Source organism: Sturnus vulgaris, chromosome 4, assembly GCF_052056855.1.
Source record: "Sturnus vulgaris isolate bStuVul1 chromosome 4, bStuVul1.hap1, whole genome shotgun sequence".
In the NCBI taxonomy this organism is placed as follows: domain Eukaryota; kingdom Metazoa; phylum Chordata; class Aves; order Passeriformes; family Sturnidae; genus Sturnus; species Sturnus vulgaris.
Genome location: NC_142246.1, coordinates 74,083,102 through 74,111,013, shown reverse-complemented (window position 1 = coordinate 74,111,013; position 27,912 = coordinate 74,083,102). Strand labels below are relative to the sequence as shown.

General features: G+C 45.0%; 1 protein-coding gene across 4 annotated transcripts; it reads right to left on the bottom strand.

Moving 5' to 3' along the window:
- Window positions 1–26,041, bottom strand: USO1 (USO1 vesicle transport factor). 4 transcript variants are annotated; one of them, XM_014884907.2, is made up of 25 exons: window positions 25,916–26,041; window positions 25,583–25,669; window positions 25,398–25,462; window positions 21,101–21,180; window positions 20,123–20,134; window positions 17,865–17,965; window positions 16,838–16,940; window positions 16,622–16,677; window positions 16,259–16,379; window positions 14,809–14,987; window positions 14,236–14,376; window positions 13,349–13,437; window positions 12,294–12,448; window positions 11,837–12,048; window positions 8,896–9,006; window positions 8,141–8,259; window positions 7,765–7,946; window positions 6,769–6,890; window positions 5,735–5,873; window positions 4,835–4,998; window positions 4,245–4,334; window positions 3,434–3,520; window positions 2,030–2,128; window positions 1,337–1,552; window positions 1–955 (listed from the first exon to the last, which is right to left on the bottom strand). In XM_014884907.2, the coding sequence occupies exons 1-25, from the start codon at window positions 25,979–25,981 to the stop codon at window positions 848–850; spliced, it is 2,904 nt and encodes a 967-aa protein (XP_014740393.2). In that variant the 5' UTR covers window positions 25,982–26,041; the 3' UTR covers window positions 1–847. The 4 variants fall into 4 exon arrangements, with proteins under 4 accessions (XP_014740393.2, XP_014740394.2, XP_014740395.2 ...); XM_014884908.2 differs by having other exon boundaries at window positions 11,837–12,042; XM_014884909.2 differs by lacking the exon at window positions 20,123–20,134.
- Between the last annotated feature and the right edge of the window lie 1,871 nt (window positions 26,042–27,912).

Sequence of the window (27,912 nt, the reverse complement as noted above, 5' to 3'; positions counted from 1 at the left end):
TGAGGACCAAGTAGACATATTCTCTTTATTACCAAAAAAAGAATTTGGTGCATTTACCATTCTCTATTTTCTTTTAAAATTTCCTCTTTTATTTACTCATAAAGAGCCAATAAGTTATATAAATCAGAGTAGTGTTCATTTCCTTCCTGAAGTAGTCAATAAGATTTTAACTCGTATTTATGCTGACTCAGTAGCACCTTAAATCTTAGAGTGTACTGGTCTTGGTTTTCCACAGCAATTCTTCACCCCAAGGCTACGTTTCTGGCACAGCTTCCAATGCAAACTCTTCCATGGTATTAGCAGAGCACTCGGGTTCCCTGGGGGGAACAGCCAGGGCAGTGTCCAGGCACACACGGGGTGCAGGGCCCTGGCACCCCCAGAACCACACCCTGAGCTGGCAGAGGCCACCCCAACCCTTCTGCCTCCCACTGCTGCTCCTGAGAGGAAGCCACCAACTACACTGAAGCTCCATGCTGAAGGCAGGGGGAATGACTCCATGTGACAGATGTTAAACCAAATACTTTTGTATTTAATTATGTTAAGAGCTCAAGGAAGTTAAAACTGTAGACAAATGCACAAAACTGCAAATGACAATGAACCAAGGCAGAAACATTGTCATTTCCTGCTTTAAACAGTGTCTGAAGCAACTTCTAAACAAGTACAACCTGGGATATTCATGTAGAACTGAAACTGTGGGTTTTGTTTGCTTTACCTAGTACAAAGGATTTTCCAACACTTGGAGTAACTTATAACTAAGTCCATGGTTGTCATTTCCCCATCTGCTTCCCATAAGCAGATGTTTTCCTTTGTACACCAGTAATAGTTTTTTTCCCCAAAACAATGCAATCTAGTTTTCATGGTAACACACAACAGCATTCTCATCTTGTTCCTCTTCATCTCCATCCTCATCTTCATCCCCTTGATCTCCAGATTCAGTATCATCTTCATCTTCAACCTGAAATACAAGACCTGTTGTGAGCAGGAACATCCTTTATTCTGTTCCAGCCTTCTTGAAGGCAAGGCAAATGCTGAGAGCAAATAAGCTTGAAGATCACCTGAAACAATTATGCCACATCAATTAATGCTTACTAAATGCAGCTGCCATCTTGTAATGCCCACAGTTCATCACTTCCCTGCTGAAGACAGCTGACCACGGGGGACAACAGGCAGTGGTCAGCTTTCATTGATGGCTGCCACAAGTTGACAAAGTAACTGATACATTTAACTTCCCTCTACTCATAGAAAGGGGCCTCAGCAGAGTTTGTGGATCAAGTATTTTACCGTGCCCAGAGCTGTCTCACACCCAGAACTTGCTGGATCCCATTGCTCTGCTTACCGGTACACCAAGGTCCTTCAATTTGATCTTGAGTGCAGATATCTTCTGATCCTGGTCAGCCAAAAGCACCAGGAGATCATCCTGTTCTTTCTTGGATTCTGCAACTTCTCGCTGCAGTTTACTTTTCTCATCTTGCAATATAGCAACCGTGCTACTGGATGAGTCCAGCTGCTGCTTTAGTGATTCCTTCTCCTCACAAAGGGCTTTGACTTCACTCTGGCAACAGGGAAAATCCCACAGCAAATTACAATACAGTACATACAAGATACAAGCATAGGTAAAAGCTGAAGCCCTGTATCCTTCAACCACATTCTACACACAACCTGTAGCAGCTCCAGCCCACTGTTGGTTCCTGTAGCCTTGTTCCCCCAAATGCATCCTTACACAAACTATTACAATTTGGATAAAGTAGGAACAAGATTATCAGTGGTTACCTTCCTCCCACTCAAACTGGACTATCTGTGTCAGAGTAAAGCTACACCCTAGATTGTCCTTACCAACACCTCCAATGCAGACAAGTTTTCATTTCCCAAGTGAAAAATGAAGGAGACATCCAGCTTGCCCCTTCCAGAGCCTGAAACACTGTGGATGCTGAGGAAACAAACCACTTCCAGCAGCCCTGGCTACTGCAGAAGCCTCCCAACTGAAGGCTGACTATCCAGTGGCTTGGTTTGGTGCTCACTCACTACCTACCTTCAGTTCTTTTATTTCTTGCTCCAGTCGTCCCTCCAATTCTGAGCTCGTTGCTGCTGTTGCACCACTGTCTCCTAACACAGGATCTGCAGTTGCATTCTGTGGACAAGGAATTCCCTCTCAGTGCTGCACACACTAAGACAGCACGCTGAGACATCACACAGTCATTTTTTTAAAACCCATATTCTCTTTTTACAGCATAGCCAAGGTGTGGTGATCACACACTCCACACTGCAAACTATCAGCAAAAACATCTGTGCTTCCTTGGGTCTCAGACTCATACACACCAAGAACACAAAGTGAAATCTTTATTTCATAGCAGCTGCACTTGAAAGACTTGTACTTTTTTTTTCTAGGCAGACCCTATTTCAGGCAATCCACCTTGGCTCTGATACTTCTCAAGTGCCACAGAAGTCTTTTTATTAGGCTAGATATCCAATTCTTTGCATAAGACTACTAAAAATAGCAACAGTTTGATCTCAGTCAGCCCTACACAAAGTTATTTCCAAAATGTGGCAGCTGCCTGTCAGCTACAACTCCACATAGCACAAATTTGAGAGCAGTGCCTCTCCTCCACCAAGCCCAGGAGGCAGCAGGATGCAGGATGGCAGTGAGGTGGCCTGACAGCTGGAGGGACACTGGGACACACCTCTGCCTCAAAAGGCATCATCACAATCACACGCGGCCAGCACCTGTGCAATGGCATCTTCCCTCTGGGCAGCTGAGTCTGCCCCTCTCAGAGCATGTGTCCATGAAACACTTGTTTGTCAGCTGGCTGCAGGGCTCTGCTCCTGCAGCACCATTTTTTACCTCTGCTGGGGACATGTCTGCAACATTTTCAGACAACTTGTTCAGGGTCTGCAGCCCAACATTCCCTTCCTACAGCTGTTCATTAGTTTTGAAGACAGTCACATTTATTTAACCACAAGGCTTTACTGCTCCTTGGTTCAGTACACAACCAAAAAAACCTCTGCAGCATTTGGAGGCCTGCACAGACAGATTCCCCTATCATTTCCCCTTCAACTACACATCACCTTTTAAATTAGTATCCTCAGCTGCTTGTAAGAATAATGATCTCGCTCACGTGTATGCTATCACACAGCTGTGTCTCACAAAGGCTCTTTAATTAGAGCATAACCTTGGAACAGGCAATAGTTTTTAATGCTTTAAAAACAGCAAGGACCAGTGGCATCAGAGAGAACTAACTTGATTAAAAGTCCCCTCTATGCTCATGAAGGATTTATCTGGGTAACTTGTTACTTAATTTGAAACCCTGTTGGAATCACTTGCTGGTGTGTGCACTCAAAATGAGCTTGGTGTAGGAAAGCACATGTCCAGACAGCAGCAGGAAGGCAAGTCTTGAAGATTTAGTTCCCATAGATAAAAGAAACAATTCACTGGTACCATTGCTTGGAGCTTTTGATTCTCCATCTGAAGCTTAGAGATTTCCGCAGACTGGAGTTGGATCTGACTCCTGAGCATTTCTAATTCCTTCGGGAAACAGAGAAAAAACTTCTCACATCATCTGATAAAAATATATTCACATGAGATCTTGCTGAGGTTAAATGCTCCCAGGTTAAATGCTCCCAGACTAACTGCTTCATACTAGCAAATGTAACAGGAAAGCTGCCTCTCAATGAGACCTCAACAGCAACATGCACCATTGTCCACCCTGCTCTACAAACCTTCTGTGCAACGCCCAAGCAAAGCACCTGTCTGAGCCTCAGTCACTTTTATAAAGGTGTTTCAAACCACTTGCACTCCCATTGGTGTCTTCTGCACATTGTCCCTCTTGGTGCAGAAGCCCACGATGACTTATTGATCCAGGCACCCTTAGTGCTCCAAACAGAGCAACTCTGCCAGGTATTTCTGAGCAACAGCTACCTTAAAGAACTGAATCTCCAGTTATTCTGTGCTGTACATCTAATACCTGGAAACTTAATATCAACATTTAAACATATGTTTTGCCCTGAATAAACACATTTTGCAAGTCAGTCCAAGTGTCTTCTGCTGGCTCAAACCTGCTTAGTGAAAACAACCAATTCATTTTTAGATGCAAAGCCTTGATGCTCTAAGATTAGGACCATGATCACAAAGATAGCTGATGAAAAACAGCAACACACTCAGGAATCAAAGCTCCTCCCTGAAAAGTAAAGCTTCCTTCCCATCCCAAACTAGCCCTGTTCACCCCAGGGGTGAAATAGCACAAGTTCACCTTCTGTAGCTCATTATTGTGCTCCAAGCCACTGAATTTGCTGATCTGTGAAGCCTGCTCTGTAGTTCCCATTTCCAACTGGGAAGAACTCTGTAAGAAAAACATAAAAAAACCCCCCAGCTTTAGTACTGGAATTCTAAATGTAGTCATGTTGTCAAAACCCCCTTGCTGTTCTTGCATAGGCAGCAGAGAAGCCACAAGCAGGCTAAGCAATGCACACAGAGCTGTGATGAGAGCAGCTGGCTGTGTCCTCTGAGGTGGGTGCACAAGGACCTTGCACCAGGGAAATGCACCAGATCAACCCTGCACTGTGACAAGGCACTGAGCTCCGAGCAGATCCACACCATTTTCCCCCACACTTTGAAAACAGGCTAAAAACCACAGATTGTACAGCTGCACCGATTCTTCTTGGCAGCAGCGCGAGGCAGACAAGGCTCTGCTCAAGCCATGTCCTATCAGATTCCCTATTCCAGGCATGCACTCAGGATGGCTTGGCTGTCACCACAATGAGGACATGCACAGCTTAAGGCAAGTTACACTTGAAATCAGGAATTGGCAGTTGGATCAAGTTCTGCTGAGACAGCACTTACCAATTTTTCTATCACAGAATCCTTTTCCTTTAACTGCCCTTGCAGCAGCTCATGCTTGTTTTTCCACTCTTCCAATTCCTCTTTCAATTTGCTCACTTCTTCTGTCTGAATGCCATTCATCTGCAACGTGTCACCATGGGAATTATGATGCTGGGTGTCCTTTCCTACACAGCAAGAGTTTACAATCAAGGTCAAACAAGCAGTTCTACAACTTAGTTTCCAGCACACCAAAGTACTTGTTACCCATCCTGCCCCTGTCCCACAAGGCAACAGAAGCTCTTCTCATTCTAACTAAAGGAGCAAAGCACAGTACTTAAGGCTTCTCTATCTATAAAACAGAATGAACAACGAAGAGCTCTCATTTGCCATTCCTTCAGCTATGTGTGCTTCCTGCTGCTGCAGCCATTCTGGTCATCCAAAATAACAGCACAGACAAATTCCGAAGGCAAATTTTTCCTTAGATGTTTTTAATTATAAGTAATCATGAAAGCAGTTTGGGTATTTTTAATCATGTCGTATACACCTTAACAGGCATTTTGACCTCGGGATTAGGAGAAGATACTGCCCTGATTTACACACTAAATTAGCAATTTCTCTAGTGACAGTAACAGGCTTCATCTTGCACATCTGCCATACCATCTTCCCCAGCTCACACTTACATTGCAGCCTCAAACTCCAGCCCACTCCAGGGCCCATCTGGTCATGCTCTGAACCTGGACAGGCAGCAACTGGTTTGGATTAACTTAACCCAAGGCCAAGGCAGCCTCTCTCAGCAGCTCCCACAGCAAGTGTGAGCTCTTACACCCACAAGGCTGTGTCTGCTGAAGCTCTGCTGCAGCTTGCTAGAAATCACAACATCGTTGCACAAGCAAGATGATTTTATATTGTCATGAAGCCTACCTAGCTGTACTTTCAGGAGATTATATTGGTCCTTATGCTGCTGGATCTGAGACACTTGCTGTGTGACTGTAGCCTGGAGCTGTTCATTTTGAGATGTTAAAGTGTTGATTTGTTGTTTTAGTTCTTCAAGCTCCTGGTCCTGTGAAAGAAAAAAAGGCACCATACTACATAGATGCAGTAGTCATACATGAATACAATTCTGCCAGGAAGATGAAGGAAAGCAGCAAAACCTAAGCTCCACCACTCGGTGCTACCTGGGAGAGATGAGCAGGAAAGCCCCCTGCAAACCTAGCTCTTCCTAGGAAAAACACCTGGGAAACACAGCAGCAGCCTGTCACACCAGCAACAGGAGGAGAAGGGGAAAGGTGGGAAATTTGCTGATTGTAATTTTCATCTAGCATACTACAGCCTGCATTTGTTTAGGCTACTGCTTCAGGAGTCTCTAAAGAAATCATGGTAACTACAGATATCACATGTTCAGTAAAGCCTCTGTTAGCTGAAAGCATCCCTAATGCCCCAGGCTTGGATCTCAGAACACACAACACCTGCTTCAGTTTCCCTTTAGCAGTTCAAGTTCATTAGCTTTGTTCCTCTACTTCTCCATCTCAGCTGCAGAAATCACACAAGTTATTTAACTACCCCTGGAAAAAAGGTTCTGAGAGTCTAATCCCAGAAGGTATAGCCAAACTTCACCAACAAATGATTTCTTCATTCAGACCCATTTCATCTGTCACCAACCTGAGAGCACAGAACTAAGAATTGTATCTCTGAAGGGCTGCAAATCCTCTGGTTCCTCATTTGAAACCAAACACTCCAACAGGTAAGAGCATGTAGCCCAAGGAAAAAAAAAAGACTCTAACCAGTGTTCCAAACACTGACATTGCAGTTGAACCTTGACACGAGTGCTCTTAGAAAGATTTCTGCATTGTTAGATTCCTTGTTACTTCTTTTGGAACCAGGGGGATCGAAGTGCACTGCAGGGCCTCCTAAAGACAAAGATTTAGAGGCACATGTATGATCCTGCTCCCTCTTACCTGCTCTCTAATGACTTTTTTGTAGTGAGTCACAATGTTGTCATGCTGTTCCAATGTCTTCTTGACTTCCTCTTCCTTTTTATCTTCCTCACTGGACTTGTAAATTGCTTTACTTATGACACCTGTCAAAAACAGTTTCTGTCAACTCAAGCCCAGTTCACATCTTTGTCCTCAAAACAGTCTCACAGCTTTGCAGTTTCAATTCATCACATTACAAACTTAACCTGCACATTAAAAACAGGATTGTCACACAAGTTTAATATAAATGGTGACTTGATTGCAGTTTGCACCTTTACTGCTTTTTTCTGTTTCAGCCAATAAATGGGTGTTTTGAGTACTTCCTATCAAAAAAGCTGTGGTGTACTTGCATTATGGCTCCACTACAGCTGCAGCCCAAAACATTCTGCAAATAAGTGAAAGGCTTAGGACTGTAAACCAACGTGCAGATGAAACTGCTTGGGCAAATCCATCTTTACCACTGCTGCTTTAAGGTTTTTTCCTTCTCTAGATAGATTCAAGTTTAGAGTAATTATTAATAAACAGGACACCAGTCAGATATTAGATTGATGACAAACCCTGCAGCACAGACTAAATCAAGTGTGCATTTCCTAACAAGCCAAGAATTTCAGCATTCACCTTTTAGAATTGATCCATTATAAATGGCAAATATCTGGATTATGTACTTCAACAAATGAAGTTGCTATGACCATTGTAATGTGCTCAGTACTTGAGTTTCCATGTGAGCACAGGTCAACACCTCTTGGCCAGTGTGGTAACTCACAGAATCTACTGATCACCATCTCACCTAAGAATATCAGCTAATCCAGTTAGAGTATTTTTACTTCACACTTGAACTGCAGCTTGGGTATGTGATTGACAGCTATTACCATTACCTTAAGTGTCATCACACTACTTTCAAGAGTAACACAACACATTTGTGATGGTAGCTCATCCATCAGTTTATGACAAAAACTAGAGCAATGAGTAACATCTCACCTTCCAATTCCTTTACCAGCTTTGTAAATTCATGGTCAAACATCATTTGGTCTGGGCTAGAGAAACTAGGCTGTGGTTTCTGAGCAGCTCTGGAATAAAGTTCATGTTTGCTAATGAAGCCGAGCTTCTCAATGAAGTTCTCCCTGCCAATCCTCTTCTCAATCAGCTGCTTCAGTTTCTCTCTGCAAGGAAGAGACAAATCAATGACAGTGCAACACCTGGACAAGAAGTGAAGCCATCACCCATCGAGGTGGGTTCTGTATTCTCTGTCTCAAGTCTTAATCCCACTCCTGTCCCACTTAAAAGCCTCTTGAACCACCACCTGCCTTTCACAGAACCTTTCCCTACAGGCCTGTTTTTTCTCTATCATACTTACTTCCTGTAATTCTCAAGGGAATTGTCATTGTAGTAGATGGAAATGCCAAGCAAAAGTGCACACAGGCCTTGGACAAGCTGCTCCTCTTCTCCAAGGTTTTCAGCTATCTGCCCTGTGAGCTAGAACTCTTGATAAGGATATCGGAGCTATTTGATAACCACAACACATGGAAACCTTCTGTCTGTATACATTCCCTTTTATTTACCCACAACCCCAAGCTTTGTCAGCAGTTAAGACAAAAAAGATGACAAAACCCTTGCAAAGGTAACTCCTATTTTGAAGGACTTAGGTGATCACTGGTTTCCCATAAATTTCCCAGTAGCTGTCTGTTTAACCTGAGAGATTTATTTGTTCCAAAGCACACCTGTGTGTAGATAAAGGTGCCAATTTAGGTTTATGTGCTCATGTACTTGACTAGGTTTTTCCTGAAAAGCAAGCACAGAAATTAGCAGAAGGACAAAGCCTTCTTCTTGCCTCTTGAGTGTAAGTTTAATTCACACTAACAATAGCAACAGGCTTGTTGCACTACAAACTCACTTGGCTGGCAGACTGAGACAGTTTTCCACACGACCTTGGTACAGGCCCCTTACACACAAGTCAGTGCAACAACAGGCCACTTTTGTCTCCTGGCCCCGTGCATTTTCTGTTTTGCAGACTCCCTGTAAACTCATCTAGAGAAACATTTAACCTGAACGTGCATAACCCCAAGTTGTGTCTAAGCAAGGGGCTCCACTCCACAAGCAGGTCAAGGATACAAAAGGCACATTGGCTGGATTGTGAAGGAAGTGGGTGACAGCAATGGAGCAGTTGCTCAGCCAAGTACAAAGCAACATCAGTAGTCCAACCCTGGTCTGGACTTTGCTGCCCTGTGAAGAATAAACACCCCCATCATTACCTTGCCACAGAGAGAGATAAAATACAAACCCAAGCTGTATTGAACTCACCTACTTCCACCTTGTTGTTTTATAAACTCCAAGTCATGTCTTTCCAAACACCCATTTGTTAGTTATACTGAACAGCTTAAATGCTTGGATAAAACAAGGATCAAACCATTCAAGTCAAACTGTTTTCAGAGCAAACCAGCAAGCAACACAGATGTGAAATATTACTCAATGCAAATCAGCACCAATATAAAATCATAACGGGTTAGTTCTGAATTTTGAATACAAGGTGACATGAAGGAACATACACAAAAGCCCTTTAAAAGAAGGAACAAGGTGTATATTTAGTCACGTAAGGATTCCCTGGAAAAGATGCATCACCAAGAGCTACCCTTCTGGCTCCAGGTGTTCCTAGTATTATTTTCTGAGTAAAGAACAATAATCCTGTAGTGGCCTTGGGTCCACACAATATGCACACGAAGCCAGCAAGGGAAATGCTAACTGCATCAGTTTATTTTTGTTACACAGACAAAACTAGTTTTCATCTCCAAACTGACTCTTAGCAATTGTGTCTCTGCTACAGGTATTTGGGCCCAGGTGAGCTAAGACAAGCACCCACCTCTTCCAACAGTCAACATTCAGATGGCAACCAAGCAAAGTGTTCCCTCCCCCATTGACAAACACTGTCTCTAATTGTCCCAGCAGGATTTGCCAGCCTATGCACACTGGGAATAACCCCTGTAACTGGCAGTGGCCCTATAGCACATGGCCATACCTCAGCCTTCTCCAGCCTTGGTACCAGTGGCCTTTCCCCCTCAAAAAACATGGAGCTAGTTCTGCTTGTGCAGCCCAACACTTCAGCTGCAAACCACATTTATTCTCAAGCACTGCTTGCTGCTCAGAGGGCAAATTAATGTGTTCTGCCTAGGGATTTTCACACAGCCTAAAACATCCTCTCTAAAACATGGCTGTTTTCTAGACATACCATCATAATAACTCCTCCTCTGACAGATGACAGCTCCCCATGGCTGCTGTTCTACAGTTCAGAGCTGGTAACAACCCTGAACTGTGATCAACAGGGTGAAACAACACAATTCCACAGCAGAAACACCAACACCCAACTCAGCTATGTTTTAAGTCAGAGCCTGGAAATCAAACAACTCTTCAGGGGTCACCTGCTCACAATGACATCCCTCCTATTCACAATTAGGCAGGCAGGCAAAACAGTTTTCCCTCTAGCATATTCCCTCTCCTGATGGTACCAGCTGTTTGCTCCAGGCCCTTCAGAAAATACTATTTCTAAGAGTGTTAGTTTTCCTTACATGAAATCCCACCTATTATGTGAACAGACAGTCCATCAGTCTGCCCCCCAGGAAAGCAAGAACCCGTGGTGCCCAAGATATGTATCCCATAGTTTTGGGGAGCACCCCCAGAGATTCCCCTGGACGCACCAAGAGTTTGTTATGCCAGGGAAAACCCAAACCACTGCAACACAAAGCTGTAAGTGGAAACACATCAAAAAGCAGTTAAAGAAATCCTCCCCAGCAGACCCCAGACAGGAGGGAAAGGCCTGCTTTGGCAGGAAAATGCACGAGCTGTGCCAAAAAATACATACCCGTCTGTCGATCTTATCACCCTGCAAGTTACACACATATTACTGGAGAACCTTCAAGTGGAACATGTCAGAAACAGCCCCCCATATCTGAGTCCCTTTTATCAGGTAGTGCTTAAGAATCAAAAGCATTTTTACTGATTCAAATTTACCTTACACAGAAACACCAGGAATAGGATAAAAATGAATACTGACTATTTTTAGCTAAAGCAAGAGAAAAGTCAGAGGAACAAATTCAGAATTCCAGTTATTTTCACTTGCAGCAAAGTCTAAGTGCCATCAGAGTTAACCAACTCCCTACTACTACACAGGCTTTTTCCCTGAATGTTCCCAACACAGGTTAATATCACAAGGAGGCATGGACCTGGAGGTGACCTTCACTCACTTGACATTTGCCAACCCAGGTATTAACATGTTGAACAAGCTCAAAAAAATTTTATCTTTGCATAGCAAAGCCAACCATCAGTTCATGACAGCCTGTTTTATTCATCATGTTTCCAGTTAGCAGGTTCAGGTTAAATACCAAACAAGCACTTCTTCAGCAAAAAAAACACAACATGAGTAGGGATTCTGCCAGTTGACCTTGTCCTTTAAACCAGGCCTGGATGCTTTGGGGCCAAAGAACAGACAGCATCAAGGAGCAATCTGATGGAAAAGCAAGATTTGCTGCTATTCTCCCCTCGAAGGAGCTTTAAACACAGCTTAACAAACAACTTGCTAATGAGAACCTTCCTCCTCATCAAGCCAACACTCATGTCCCCACAGTGCTCCTGCCCAGGAGGGACAGTGCCCTGCACTCCTGAGCTGTGTCCCCACAGTGCCCCTGCCCAGGGGGGACAGTGCCCTGCACTGCTGAGCTGTGTCCCCACAGTGCCCCTGCCCAGGAGGGACAGTGCCCTGCACTCCTGAGCTGTGTCCCCACAGTGCTCCTGCCCAGGAGGGACAGTGCCCTGCACTCCTGAGCTGTGTCCCCACAGTGCTCCTGCCCAGGAGGGACAGTGCCCTGCACTCCTGAGCTGTGTCCCCACAGTGCCCCTGCCCAGGAGGGACAGTGCCCTGCACTCCTGAGCTGTGTCCCCACAGTGCCCCTGCCCAGGAGGGACAGTGCCCTGCACTCCTGAGCTGTGTCCCCACAGTGCCCCTGCCCAGGGGGGACAGTGCCCTGCACGCCCCAGCTGCAGCAGGCAGGCCATGGCGCCGTACCTGTGAGAGGATGTTGGTGCACTGCTGCAGCAGTGATACGGGTGGGTTGCCGATGCTGGTGGCCAGCTGGACCCGCAGCAGCTGCTCCTTGAGCGTGGCATTCTCCTGCAGGGCGTGGGCCAGGGCCACGGCAGCACACCAGTTGGACAGAGAGTCCGTGGAGAAGAGGCCCCCGCAGAGCAGCTGACCCGCCGACACAGAGTTACCTGTAGCTAGCAGAGCGACCAAAAGGTGCGAGGGAGATTAACACAAGCCACATAACCAGCAAAGTATTTAAGACAATGCAGCTAAAACACAGGAAAAACAAACTAATGAAGTTTTAGACAAATGTAAGCCAAACCACCCTACCCCGGAGCAGTCACTGAACGGCAGGTAAATCATGTTTCACCAGACACCAGGTGGTGCACAGAACAGGTGCTAGTTCAGAACTCACTGCAGAGCTGGTGCCCTGGCCTACCGTCAATGGTGGATGGCAGGAGCGTGGAGACAATTTCTCCTTGTCCTTTCTGGTTTTTGTACAGAAAGCACTGGAAGCAGTAGAGAACAGCACAGCGTAGCACGAACGGCTGCCTCTCGTTTACCATGGACATGAGCAGCACTACGATTGCAGGCCTGTTGGGAAAGCAAGGAAAAACAGAGAACTCAGAGCAAGGAAAAGTAGAGAACTTTAGTGTGAATAAAAAGAGCAGCAGGAACATCATATGGATGTATTCCACAGGTAAGGAGAGATACTACTATTTCAAACAAGGGTATCAAAACCCCAAGTGTTACAAATTTTTCAGTTATTTATACACAGAACAACAGTTTGATTATCTGTCTCCCTTGCCTCCAAATCCTCTTTCGACTGCAACAGCAGCTCATCCCAATGGAGGAATTTCTCAGCCACTTCTCATGCATTGTTCAAGTGCCACATGATACCAATTCTAGCATGATGTAATATAATATATAATCTATTATTTAAAAAACCTATATATACCATATAACAGTCTATTATGTATTATATATCTCATATCCTATTATATATCATGTATGTAATATATAACACATATAATGAATAGTATTATATATAACATGTACAGTAAATTATCTTATATATACAATATATAAATTACATTACATAAATCATAATATATAAATCATATATTATATATATTCTATATTACATTATATAGAACATGCCCTGACATATCACGTGTTCCTCATATAAGTGACACATCACAGATCATATAATACATGATATATCACATACCCTACATATAGCAAGTGATAAATAAAATATTACATATGTGATATATTAAATGTACAATCCATAATCTAACAATCCAACACCAGTTCTAGGCCTTGTCTCTGCAAACACAACTGACACCTTAATGCTGTATCAAATACACCCTACATGAACTTGAAGCTGTTACTCCAGATCGTAATCCCAAGTGTGCAATTTGAAAAATCCTCTGGATTGCCCATACCAATACCTCATCACCTATTAGAGTTAAAACACTTTTCTTCCTCTACCTTGGTGGATTAGAAGGTGCATTCACAGAGGCAAAGTAGTCTTGATTTGTCTGGCATCCTCGGATGACCTCTGATACAGTATTAATGGTCTAGGGAAAGGGCAGAGAAGAAAGTCAAATCCATGTTTAAATCTGAGCCATGGTCTACCACCTAGATCTTTGCAAGTTACTCCAGTTTACCCTGACAGTTCAGGATTGAAAAGCACAAAGTCTCAGCTCAGAGACTTAAGTAAAACCAGTGTGCATTAAATCAAGGCATTTAACAGCTGTGAAGGATGCTGAGCAAAGGTTAAGGGACACATAGCTCAGTCGCCTCCAGCTTCATTTTGTATGCCAGGTCAGGTTGTCTATGACAGCAAAATAACAGCTAAACTGGGCACTTTTACAAAGTGGAAAGGTGAAACCTTTTAAGAAGTTAAGAACTGGAATAGAGCAGTCTGCACTCAATCCAAGCACATGGTCTTATCAAGGGAAAAACCCCTCATGCTACATGGCTGGCAGGGCTTTCTAGAAGCTAAAATCCCTCATCACTGGAAGCCTATCAAATTAGAGTATTTGTAGACTCTCCCAAAAAATAAAAACAGCAATAAACCCACCCCCAAGCCAGGAAAAGTCACTAATCAATTCATCTGCTCTGGGATATTCTGAAATCCAAAGAAAAAAAACAGGCAAATCCAAATCCTCTCTGGTTGCAGAACACCAGAAATTTTACAACCTAAATGACTTTTCCATTTCTGCTGCCCACACAGGAAGCTGACATCCTTGGCATGTGAAGAAGCTGCTCAGCAAATGCTCATTAAGGCCCTGCAGCAGCTGGTTATCCCTGCAGACTGCTGCTGTCACCCATGGGGTCACTCCCACCCCTCCCTGCACCCACTGCCCTCTTACTTCCGTGAGGATATCAGCAGGAACCCCGGTTGCCATGAGGATGGTGCAGAGCTGCTGCAGGAGCCCACAGTGGAACATGGCCTTCTGACAGCTGCTGGTGGCACCGGGAGGGTTTGTGGGGGACACCAGCACCCGCACAAGCTACAGAGAAGGAAACACTGCCGTGTGAACAGAGCCTGGGACTTCTGAAACCAAACCAAACACATCTGCAGCTTCACTATGAAACAGAATTGATTCTTAAAATGGAGACAATGAACAGAATCTCATTTATCTCATTGCTACATACAGCTGCTTGATTTTCAGTTTTATACCGGGGATTCTTTACATAGAACACCCCCAATTATGCTTTTAGTTGAAATCTCTGTTACATCTCAGGTGACATCAAGTTATGTGATATGCCAGCCATCACAGCTTCACCTCTGACAGGGTTTATGTTGAAAGCAGCATAGCTCATGAGCACAGGTAGCTAATTCTGAGCTGTAGAACTGGGTTTCACAGTTGTGACATGACACTTCTCACTGCATGAGAGCTGACATTGGTAATTAGGAGCTATTAGGAGTAATGGCATCTTACCTGCAGCATCAGGTGAAGATTAGTTACTTTCTGTGCAGACCACCCACAGTTGTCATCTCCAACCTCAAACCAAGGCTTCATACGTTGAATGTATGAACCTTCCTTGAAGAAATTCTGATTGGAATTATTATTCTTCAACAAGTTTTGCAACAGGAGGAGACAGTCTTCCACCACTATGCCTGATGAGACAAAGTACCATGTGGTCAATCAAAATAAGCCACATGGAAACAAATTAGCTCGTCCATACACAGAGGAGGTTCCAGATGGAAGAGAGCATGCATTTCTGAGCTCTTCATTCTTAACACACATTAAGGCTTGGATCAATAACTAGGAACCTTTTGAAACCATAGCTGCTTTTCTTCCAGAAGCCCAAAGCAAATCTCCAAAGCATGTACAGCTCATATCAGTCAAGTGGGTAAATGGGAAAAACTGCCAACAAAACCTAGCCATCACTTTGTGTCCCAAAGTTGACGTGCTCCACAATCAGCCTACACTGTCCCTATCAAATGCATTGAAACAAAGCTCCTCCTTAACTGCATCATGACTGCGAGGCATGAGCAGCTCTTCCTGCCTCACACATTCTCTACAAGTGCTGGCTTCTATCTTCAACTTACTTCAAAGCTACTTTTTAGTTTTCCAATTACACTCGGATAAAGGCTCCTCCTATCAGAGGAACAGATAGGCAGGGGGGGAAAGCAGAGAAGTCTTAGCACATAGAAATTTACATAAAAATCTCCTAAAAATATTATCTGCCTAAAAATAGTGGCTTGAAATCAAAGGTTTGCTGAATATTTCCATGCCAACATACCTGGCATAATATAGCTGGGAGAGAAGCAGTAAATGCTCCTGCAGCCCACAGAAAGGTCATGGAACAGCAACCTGTCATGCTACTGAAGCAGACTGTGGTAAACGCAGCACATACTGCTAGTAAAAAAAACAAGCCCTCAAATGCTGCGTTGTTTTTTGCTCCTTTTAAAAATTCTCTTCCCCTCCCAACAGGTGACTGACTTGCCAAGAAGCTGAGCAGAAAACTGAAGTTGTTGGTGCAGCTGAAGGAACTCAGCAAGCTGTTACTTCCAGCCACTCCAAGCATCCAAGGACCTCATGGGAAGAATGCAGATGCTTAACTGAGTAAGTGACAAATGCAGCACACATGTGACACTGCCACTCCAAGTAGATACGTGCAGGCCTAGGTCAAGCAACAACACACTAGCTCATGCACACATGCTCAGAGGAGTGCCCTGATGTTTTCACTAAGTACACCAATTTTTCAAAAGACACTGAAACACAGCTACCTGGTCAATCTGGTTTTGCTTGTTTTGTTACAACCAGTCTATAAACTGTGATCCTTTTAGCCACTGACAGAGCTCCAGCCACCCACTAAGGTAAGCCTGGAAACATCAGCTCATAATTGCATAAGCACAAGACTAAGTCTTAGACCCCACTGTACCTCCATCACTGTTTCCTTCCTCTGTTATGATATCCAGAAGTCTCTCAAAGGCATTTTCAAAGGCAACAATCTTCTGTATGGCTGCATTACTTTTGGTCAATTGCTGTAACAACAGGACTCCCTGGAGAGGTGGAGGAGAAAATAAATGAAACCTGGGTTTTAATAGAACTCCATTGTTTTTTCACAAGTCACAGCTCCTGGGAGGATGCTGAACCAGCAGCATAATCCTCAGCCAGGATCACAGGCACACCCCCACGCCCTGCAGCTCAGCACATGCACACCCCCATGGGGTGCCAGCAGGCACTGGCTCCTCCATGCACTGACAGAGGACGCCAGGGGGCCCTGCAGACCCTGGGCACTCACATCATTGCGGATCACCTCCCTGGAGTCTGCTAGCAAATCCATGAGGCGGGAAACACCTGCAAGAAACAGGGTTTAAAAAAAAAAAAAAAAAAAAAAAGGTGCAGCTTTTTCATGCTGGAGGTCTTTAAAACATTTTGCTCAAGGCTCCTCTAGGCCTCTGCCATGTCTGCTGAGCATCAAGCTCCAAGTGTATCAGCAATGGATACAAGCCCTTACCCATGGGGCTGACCAGAATGATCTGCTGCACTTGAGGCCCTTGCTGCTTTAAGAGAGATGTCAGGAGCTTCACTCCAGGCCAGCGAACATGGAAATCAAACTCCTGCAAGGACACCAAGGAGCACGTTAAGTAAGCAACTCCTCACTATTTAACTCATACACTGACAGTTCCTTAATATTGCTCAAAGCATGACATAGGTTCCATATGGGCAAAGTAGAATATCATGGTTTTTACTGAAGCTGGACTATAAAGGAAAGGGGGGGAAAAAGAAAAGGGTATTGCATTGTTCTCTCGCTCAAGCACAGTCATGTTCTTAATTTGGGAACAAAAATTTAAAAGCTCAAAGTAAAAAGGTAGTCCATGAGGACAAAGCCATTGGAAAATGAGTTAAATATCATGCTGCTGGAAAGCAGTCATCCTTTCCACTTGAAAGGCATCTCAGACACAACTGCCTCCTGATGATTTCATGATCATCTGAAAAATAAACCTTGCACAAGGAACAACCACAGCTGTTTAGGGAGCAATAATTTTATTGTTTCTAATTGAGCAACTAAACCCCTTTCTCAAGCAACAGGATGAGAGAAAATGGCCACAAGGTGCACCAGGGGAAGTTCAGATCAGCTATTCAGGGACATCTCATCACTGAACAAGTGGTCGGGCATTGAAAAGACTGCCCAGGGCAGCATAGGAGTCATCTCTGGGAAGTGCTCAGGAAACACGGATGTGGCATTTTGGGACTGAGTTTAGCAGTGAAGATGGTGGTGCTGGGTTAGCACTTGGACTCTATGATCCTGGAGGCATTTTCCAACCTAAATGGTTCTGTGATGCTCTTCCATGTTGCCCTGCTTTAAAAGCTGCACCAATGGTGTTCAGCCAGGTCAGTCCTGACTCACCTCCAGCCCATCTGTACAGGATCCTGGCACACCTCAGCCTTGACACCAGCTTTACTGGACAAAACCATGGCTCTCCCCATTAGGAAAAGCACCACCCAGCTCTCAGCAGCCTAAACATGACCCAGTTACTCACCTCCACCAGAGTCAACAGCAGAGTGACATTTTCTTGCTGTTTAATGAAAATCTCTGTGAACTGACTCCCCAGATCATCAACTTGTTTTGCTGAGTTTTCTTCTGTAACAGCAAAAAACAACATATTACAACACAACTGGAACAACTTCACCAGCTGTGATTTTTATTCTCACTAAAATAAGGCCATGGGTGACCATAAGATTTTGAGTCACTGTTATAAATGCTCATTGAATTACTTTCAGAACAAACACCAAAACAAGCTTTTCACAAAACAAAAACCCTACATGGCTCCAAACCTAACTTTTCAATCTCAGCAGTTACATCACATATAGCTGCACTTATGGGCAAAAGCAAAGTACATTTCACATCAAGAGCCTTGGAAGCAAAAGGAATGTAAATCATCTACAGCTAATTGGTCCAAATATCTTAATTATTCTTTTGGGTTTAGCAATGGAAAAATAGCTAAACATTAAGAAGGGAAAAGAAGAGTAAGACAGATAATCATCAAAACCTCTGTCTGGGAATCTGAATTGATTTCAAAAGTCCCAGAACTGAGTGCCATTCCATTCTTCACTCTACAGTTACACAGACCTGGGCTGGCACAGTAATTGTCTCATTTAATTATTTCATGCACCACTGTTGCACGAACAAAAAACAAATGCAAAAGTACCCCACAAAATGCCCAAACCCCATGCAAGCAACATCTCTGCACCACTGCTATTTTTCTAGGCTGAGGGACAATTTACATAACTGTTCCACAAAACAGTGGCATGTAGGTACTACTGGTTGATATAATTAAGGAATGTCAGCTGAAAAACTGAGCAAGAGCAATTCTAATTCAAAGGGAACGGGTTTGTTTTAATAGAAATAAACAGAAAATAAACAGTAAAGCAAGTGAATTTCTGACCAACTCCACAAGTCTTTGGATCTTCTCCTCCAAAAAACTCTCTGCTCTAAGTTACTAGCATCAGAAATTATGATATATTTCAGAAAATGTTAAAAGGGAAGACAGACTATGTACAAAAACAGCTCTAGCCCAGGCACGTAGCACCTAGCAGGACAGAAGTCCTGTTGTGACTTCTCTGAAGCTGAGGGTCTTATCAAGTCCAGGCCATTCCTGGGCTGACAGATACTCATTTAAAGAAATGAAGATTAGAGAACTCCACACAAATTCAGCTTCTGCACTTGCTGCTGTAGAACAAGAGGCAACTCAGCAGGGAATCAATCTCACAGGGATTGCACATCCTGTAGCTGGCTGCAGGCCAAGGAGAGACAGCCCAGAAAATCTAAACGTTTTACTTGGAAAATTAAGTCTAAATACTTCACTTGGACTTTTCCATGAGCTGTGACTGAACATCTTGTCCTTGTCCCACCCTCAGCTGCAAACAGCAGATGTTTGAAGTCTTGATGCCAACTGTTGCCCTTGCACAAGCTCCAGGTTTCTAAGGCAAAACCTGTGCAGCATGCACAACTGGCACAGCCTCTCCCAGGCTGTAGTTGGTTTTTCTTACTCTAACTCAGTGTTCTTCTTTAAAAATCACGTTTTTTCTTTTCAAGTATTTCTTCTACTATGTTTAATAAAAAACCAAACAGGCAAAGGGAAACTCTTATCTTCCACTTATACCAGATATCTTGCAACCAGTCTTCTACCCATAATTGTTCCTTATATCCACACATTCCCAGGGCTATCTGAAACCAAGCCAACAGCTTCCATCCAGTAAGATCAGCTCTTATCAATTCACTACCAAGCAGCACTGCAGACTAGAATTTAGTTTTAAAAAATAAAAGCAGTTTTACAAAGACATCATGCAAAGCATTAGTGGTAATCTAGGGCAGAAGTGAATACTGTATTTTAACATGCATTGCTTAAAAGAGACACTGTGAAGGATGCTCTTGTGCAGCTCATGCACTGGTGTCCAGCTTCAGGGCTTCTTGCAAACAGAAACTCTGTTGACAAACTTTGGTCCCTTACAATCCTACGAGTTTGGGGCTGCACACCTTGGACACCCTTAGCAAGAATTTATCATCACTGCACTCTGGGGATCTGCTGGCATTCAACATGCCAACTCACAGGACAAATCCAATTGGAAACACACTTGAACTCCAAGGAGCAAGGATAGAGCAGAAGGCAAAATGCCTTCCCTGGGCTCCAGTGCAAGGTTTTACAGTGTCCTTTTTAAACAGCAGCAGGTGTTGCCAGCATGAGTAAACTAGGGCTAAAACAAAGTGCCATATTTATATAAGTAAAGGTTCTTTTACCTTCAGAGTCATCTGTCAGTGCAGGTAAAATAAAAAGAAACAAGAGACAGGTTTACCAGTTGAACAGCTTTCCACACAGCACAACCAATTACAGCATAAGCTCAGGGACCCAAAGCAGCCATCCCAGCTCCCTACAGCAGCTGGACTCCTGTGGGGTTCTTCTGGAAGGGGTCAAACTGCAGCACCCCATAATCCTTACAACCCTGGTCACCTCTCACACACAACTCCAGCTGGACAATTCTTTGCTCTTGGCAAAAATTTGCCAACATTTTTGTCCAGTCCATAATCAAGGGCTCTCCCACAAACATGAATTCACCAGCACTATGAAACTCTGATCTTGTCCTAAACCTTTTTAATCAAGATGGGGAATGGGAGGAACATGGAAAAGAAAGCCAAGTAAGCCAATATCAATTTGAAATATGGTTTGGAATAAGATTCATTGGCCTTGGAGACTGGTTTAATGGCCTTCAAAAACCAAACGGTAGGAATGGCATGGATTTTCACAACCCACCTGTACAAAGATAAATAGAATATTTCTAAATCTTTTACTCCACTGCCACAGCAGGGTTGAAAAAGGCTTTCACACTTACATATGGCACCTTATCACAGGTACCTGAGATTTTATATCTCAACATCCTTGTTAAATCATGAGATGGTAATGTCTCATTTGACAGTAACAGCCACAACTACTCTTTACCAAAAGCAAAGAAGGACTTGATTCTTCACCTAAAAACTAGAAAAAAGTTATCATGTTCCAACCTGGCTCCTGTTCAGAGAACAGAGATGTTTCAATTAATAAGCAAGAGGTCCAGTGTTACTTCAATGCAAACTGCATACAAGATCTTGAGCATTATCCTAAGAGCTATACATAGTAACAAGGCAGGTCTAAGTAAGTGTTAGTAATAGAGCTGCAACTTGAACAAAGCACCAAGGAAAGCAATGCCACAGTTAATACAACTATTACTACCAAATGCTTACCTTGCTCCTCCTCTTCTAGGTCATTCGATATAACATTGTAGAGTGTGTCCAAAGCATAGCCAATTATTTCAGAATCTGAACTGCAAATGAAAGAACCACTTTTCTTTAATTACTTATTTCCAGCTACTCTTACAACATTGCTCTTCTGCCCAGGCAGTTCCCTTTGCAGCAGTAGGGCAAGTAAAAAGCACAGATTTATTGCAGCACCACATAACCATGAGCTATCTGCTCCCTGAACAGAGTCAAGCTCCTTTTCCCAGTTCCATTCCCTCAGGTGAGCCTCAGGAAGTCTGGTGAAACCAGATGACCACAGGACTCTTCACTGTAGGTGTGTCTTTAATTTTCTGAGTCAGTCCCTCCAACCTGTTCGGATACCAAGAGAAATGCCGAGAGTGCTTCACGCTTGCCACAAGATCACTCAAGGAAGCTGCAGACAAGCTCCAGCATTGCCCAGGTGGGACCCTCCGTGCTACACTGTCAGACAGGACCAGAGCCAAACCTTGGAGCTCCAAGGGAATGCAGCAGCAGCTGTGGATTCTCATAAACAGCTGGCCTCTGTGTCACCAAACCCACTAAACCTAATAATTACAGGGTTTTCAACTCCAGCATCCCCAGGCAGCTGCAGGGAACCCTAAAGCATTAGTTCACCTGCTCACACCCAGACTCCACTCAGGAAAGACCTGTTTCTTCTGCATTACCAAGGCTGAACCATCTGCAAACCCTATGCTCCAACTAAGGCACAGCACAAGAATTTATGGGGCAGAACATAACCATTTCTGCTACTTTGTTGCTTTTAAACCAAAAGAGAATGAAAGCAGTTGGTTAAAAAAAAAAAAAAAAAAGGGAAAATAGAATCTAAAACCACAGAGAAAGGTATATCCAAGTGCAGAAGGACACAGGACACCCCTCACAGCATTCTCATTACTCTATCAAGCATCTGAAAAGAAGACTGTAAAAAAAAAAAAAAAAATCTCACACTGCAGCTTCTAAGTATTTACTCTCACTGATCTCCAAGGCATTCCAAGTGAGGCCTCCAGACCAAAGATAAATTTGCATTTCATGAGGCTGCTAGGCCGGTTCAGAGCAGAGGCCTGAACAACCACCTAACCTTTCAGTCCACGGAAACAGCCTCATCTAGCAGGTATGATCACATCTCAGCCTGCTTATGCTTTCTCTTCACTCTCATTTTACTTCTTCAACACACTACCACAAAGTCTACACTTCCCTTTTCACAGAAATGAAACAGATGCACACCTAAAAACACACCAATTCTTTCTTGGAAACTTGAAAAGCAAGACTGCAGCTTGGTAGGTTTCTAAACGTCCCTTGTTAGGGAAATGACAGCAGCTCTGAAAGAATAAGGACATTTAATGTACACACGATGAAAAGCACGCCTTGCTTCTCTGGCTGAAAGCTAAGACAGAACAAAATGAGGACAGCAGCATCCCACCTCTGCTGTTCACTGCCTTGCCACCATCTGCTGTTCAGCACATCCCACATCTCATTGATTATTCTGTTCATGCTGAAGCTGTCCAGCTTTTACTCTACAGTAAAAACCAGTCAAGAAACAAGACTTCAGGCATCCCTAAGAGGCAGCCTTTGTGCAAGGCAACAACCCAGCACAAGCCACCTCAGCCAACCTGCCTCTGCTAGTGGTGATTTTCCACAGCATTCAAACAAGATGTCAGTTCACAAACAGCAGCAGAGCAGAACCATGTGGAAACTAGGGCACCTGACTGTCCTGCACGTGGATAACTGAGGTTTGTGCATTAGGGAAAAAAAAGGACATGTCTTAGGTCCACATTAAGCACCAAATTCTTTCACCTCTTTCAGTTGTCACACTGAAATTCAAAAACCTTTTAATATATGTAGAAACAAATCAGTTAAGGATCAAGTTGACTTCTCACTCCAGTGCCTTCTCTCACACCAACAGTTGAGTGGTTTTGCCTTGTTCCACAGTCAAATGCCAATTTTTTTTCAAAACAATCCCTGGTGGGATGTAGCAACATCTCAGCAACAAGTCAGTAGAAGCCCTCTACCAGATCACTACTTCAGATTACAAAATAAACACATGGCATAAAAATTCTAGTGTATGTAAATCTAGAACATGTAAAAGCTGACTCAGGCTCCAGGATGCCCAATTCACAGAGCTGGAAAACTTAAAGAAATCAGTTTTCTGTAGAAGAAATTTTAAGCACTTGAGCAGGAGGCAGAGCTTCAGGCAACCTACAAGTAAACTGTTTAACAACTGGAATGATGTGTTCCCCTTAAGAAGTGCTATGTTGCTGTTTCAGGGTAAAAACGGTAACTAAGTCAAAGCAAGACCCTAGGATCCAAGGAACTGAAAACTGGACACAGGCAGCACTTACATTTTTCTAATCAAACTAAACCCTGCTGTCATCTTAAACTTGACAGCAAGACATCCAATGGGCCACAAGCCAGCACATGTGCATGATTTACATGAGCACAGTGACATGTGAGAAGACAACTTCAGTCAGTCACTGACCTCTCTGCTAAAGCAGCTGCAGTATAAAAAAATAAACAGGTGGAAAAGACCATCTTCCACTTGTGCAGAAAGCTGCAGGGCACTTCAGGTGGACACTGGAAAGGTCCAAAGATCAGTGGACACACACCAAAAGAGCGGCCTCTGTCACACCAGCAGCATCCCAGTTCAATAGACCCATCACACTGGGCCTTGGGGACAGCTGAGCCTGTGACTCCTTTATCAACCACTTCATCAGTTCAACTGGTTTTGATTTCCATTGAGGGAGTGCAGGAAACCTCACCTCTACCATTCCTGACAGCAAACAGTAACACCAACTCCAGCACATAACACCTGCACTGACCACACACAGACCACAACTCTCTCTCTGACAAGCCACAGCACCCAACACCTGGCCCACCAAACATCCAACAGCAAATGACTCTAGCAACATCTGCTACAAGCCAGCGTTTCCTCAGTTGAAAACCCAAAACCCCCGTGTATTTATTTTTTTTTTCAACTACAGTCCGAGTCAGGCAAGATACGGGCACGGAACCCCAGCACACACAACTTGCAAAGGATCAACTGGAGCCCAAGAAGCACTGAAAAGCCTCGAGTCCCTGCCCTAAAGGCTTCAGGTTGCCTTCGAGTGGATCAGTAGAGCCCCGCCTCCCTTCTCAAAGTTCAAATCTGCCCTCAGAGCAGTTAAGTGGATGAAAGTAGGCTACTTAACCCAGTTTGTTAAAGGGCTTCCCCTTCACATCCATGACAGTTACTCCTATACTCTTCCCTTTCACTGTTTGCACCAGGTCAGACGTTCCACTTGAACTACCCAGCCCACAGAATAGGAATAACATGGACTTGCCTAGACAGCAGCCTCCCACCTTGTTCCCAGCTGGCACAACTAGGCAGGCAAGAAGGGCCTCAATCAGCAGCTTTTGGTTGAGCACTGAAGAGTTTCATGTCCTATATCCATAACTGGAGCAGGAGGCCTCCTTGCAGACACTGAACTGCAGCCTTCCCAATTCTCCTCGGTACTGGCATCGAAGGACACGCTCCTCCTTCCAGTGTATGCACATCTAGGTATTCCACAGCCTCCTGACTGTCTCATATCAATTTACCAGCTTGATGTTCAAATCTAGACTGAATGACTCTCCCCATACATTCCCCTACCTAAACACGAATATTTGAAGCTTAAATCCAAGGATTGCAATCAGGTTCCACAGTACAACACACAGGCACTATCAGGTGCAGCAGTGATCGAAGGGATAGATAATAAAGATATTCCAAACACTGGATTGCATAAGTGTAACATTCTAGTCCACACAGCACTCAGACTCATGCCATCTGTCTTAGCAGCAGCCTCGGAGTCCTGCTCTCCTGTTCACCTGAACCCAACGTGGTTTTTAACACACATGAGCAAAAACACACACCTGCTGACTTCATTCTTTCCCTCTTCATTCTGTATAGCTCACCTTTTGCCCAATAACAGCTTGATCTGGGTTATTCCAAAGAGTGGATTTAGTTAACATGATCCCTTTGGACTCAGCTTTCTACAGTAGTGGAAAGATGCCCCTGAGAGGCACTAAGAGATACTTTGGTAGCACCTTCACTCTAGAGCTTGTCTTTCTGTCCCTCATCCTGGAATTCTGTTCTTTTTACCTCTGAATAGGCTTTGAGGACGTTTACCAACATAAAAAGCCAAGGTGGCAGAGGAGCTGCCAGAAACCCAGCTGCCCTCCTAGCTTTGTCAGTACACAGCATCAGCCCTGCATGTGTTGTGTCAGCAGCCCAGAGCAGCTGCGGGATGCTTACCGATCTGTCTGGAGAACGTGGATGAGGTGTTCCATAGCTTGGATACCGACCTCCAACCGGTATTTCTGTTTGGAGAAGAGACAAATGGTTAATGGTCGAGCCCGAACACCAAACAAAGCCTTTTTAACAGTACCTGACAAAGCTACTCGAAATTCACGCCACTGCTCAGGAAGCTGGATATTTACCTTGGATAATGACTTGAGAGCACGGACAGCATCCCTCCGGTCATCCAGTAACGTGGACGAAGCTACTCGGTCACAGAGCTTCTGGATCTAGAAGGCACGTACAACAAACACACGGGCTAAGCCGGCACGGCGGGGCTGCGGGGGACACTCCCGGCACACAGCCGAAGGTCAGGAACCGCTCGGCAGAGCTGCTCCTGCCCCGCTCCAGCCAGCGGCTCTCGGCCCCGAGCAGCACCGGGCACCACCCGGGCCTGGCAGCGGCGCGGGCGGCGGCCACGGCGCGGCCCCGGCCGGGCCGTCCCGACCCCCCGGCCCCGCCGCTCCCCCGCTCACCGTGTCGGCTCCCGAGGGCTGCGGGCCGGCGCTGGGGCCGCCCATGACGCCCCGTAAGAAGTTCATGGCGGCTCGGCCGGGCCCGGCGCGCCCGCTCCCCCCGCGGAAGCGGCCGCCGCGCCTGCGCTGCTACGTGGCACGGCCGCCGGGGCGGGGCGGTGCCCCGGGAGAGAGCGGCGCCACCCGGCACGGCCCGGCCCCGCCGCCTCCGGGCTGAGCCCGGCCCGCTTCCTGCCAGCGCTCCTCCCGACAGCGCTCGGCTCCCGGGGCCCGCAGGCCGCTCTCTGCCGCGGGGAAACGCGCCATGGGCGGGCACAGCGCAGGGGCTTGTGCTGCGCGTTTGCTGACAGCGAGCAGCACGCCGGCAGGGGCTGGGGGCATGAACCTGTCTGAGAAGGAAAAAAGCACACTCCTGGAACACAGCTACCCCGCGTCTCGGGGTCTGCGCATCCACAACGACCCCTAGGCAAACGCTCAGGCTTGCATCTCAAAAATTGCATTCGTTTCTAATGAAGAACAGCAAGGTGACTTGATGGTGACTAGCTACGCTTGATTACAAGTATAAAGTGTCCAAGCATTTTTGGAATTTAGTCATCTCAGCGAGAACCAGAATACCTAGATAAGACTGATGGTTCAAGGCCAGGAGAAGAGCATCACGAAGTACTTAAATTACTTTGAGATGCTGAACGCCCCCGTTGGATGCCAGTGCAATATGCTCTAGATTCCTGATGAGGAGCAACAGCCAAGAACCAAAACCACAAACTTTTCAGGTGCTGCACCACACAGCAGCTCCCAGCCTGATGGTTACTGGTAGGGTTTGACAGTGATTGGCTTATTCTACACATCCAGTCAAAGCAATTTTAATTGCAGCCACAGCACATGGGCACAGAAAGCGCAATGATCAGTTCCTTAAAGTAATTGATTTCATTCCAGGGAGACAACCCCTCTCACCTAACAATTTTAATCAAGAGCTTTGGGGATTTCATTTTCCCTATGAACTAGAGAATGAAATTCAAAGTTTTTACCTTGTTGGGCAACAAATAACCTTTCAGTCAGGTTTGGTCTCCAAATAACAAGGTGGTTACAGCAACCATAGCCATGTCAGCATCTTCCTGATCCACAGGAGGGCACCTCCAACCTGCAGTCACCACACACCCCAAGTTTTGCTGAGCATCCCTGACCTTGACTGTCCCCTCAGCCTGCCCAGCAGCACGCTAGTGCTACAGAACTGAGCTGGAGCTCATGCACAGCAGCCCTAGCATGAAAACACACAGATCCTCTTACACCTCGGTGCCCACTAGCAGCAAAATAAGCCTGAGACAGAAAAACTCTTCTAAACCAAAGGTGTTGAGTTACTCAAAGATGGGGAAAGGTTCCCTCCCTCCCCAACAGAGATGATTCAAGGCCTATTCTGAGCTAGTGCACACCAGAACCCACCAGACACGTTCAAGATAGCATAAAGAGATTCTGGTCCTTAGAAGAAAACAGGAAACAGCCAACACCAGATTATTCCACAAAAGAAAATTTATTTCCATCCTCACATACTGAACCCCGAGAAGGAGAGAGAGAGCTGCTTCCAAAAGAGATCTCTGACACACTCCCAACTTTCCTCTCGGAGACACAATATTCTCCAAAGGGCAAATTCAGGTACCGTGTAAAGGACTTATCCGGTACTTGACCTGCAATCATGGAGGACTTTTTATTTCAGCATAGCTCAAAAACGTTCCTATTTCAGTGAAAAGCTGCAAACTTCTAACTGAGCAAAGGATGGGCGCACAGCCCTCCACAGTCCGGTGCTGTATCCCAACACTGACCGCACCGTGACTCTACAGGCTAGAGACCTCCGTCCAAGAGAAACGAACGGCTCCGATAGGCAGGAACCAAACTGGCCCAGCCACGCTCTACCATGGTGCCTTGAGACCCCAGGAAGGGCCGGACACAAGCAACAAAAAAACCGGCAACCCCACAAACAGAATCATATTACACAGCCCATGGGC

Excerpts from the sequence above, each read along its gene's own strand:
- USO1 (XM_014884907.2), bottom strand. The coding sequence starts at position 25,981 with ATGAACTTCTTACGGGGCGTCATGGGCGGCCCCAGCGCCGGCCCGCAG. Across the intron at positions 3,521-4,244 it reads ACAATAATGAGCTACAGAAG|GAATTAGAAATGCTCAGGAG; the intron begins GTGAACTTGTGC and ends TGTTTCCCGAAG. Across the intron at positions 2,129-3,433 it reads ATCAAAAGCTCCAAGCAATG|AATGCAACTGCAGATCCTGT; the intron begins GTACCAGTGAAT and ends CCTTGTCCACAG.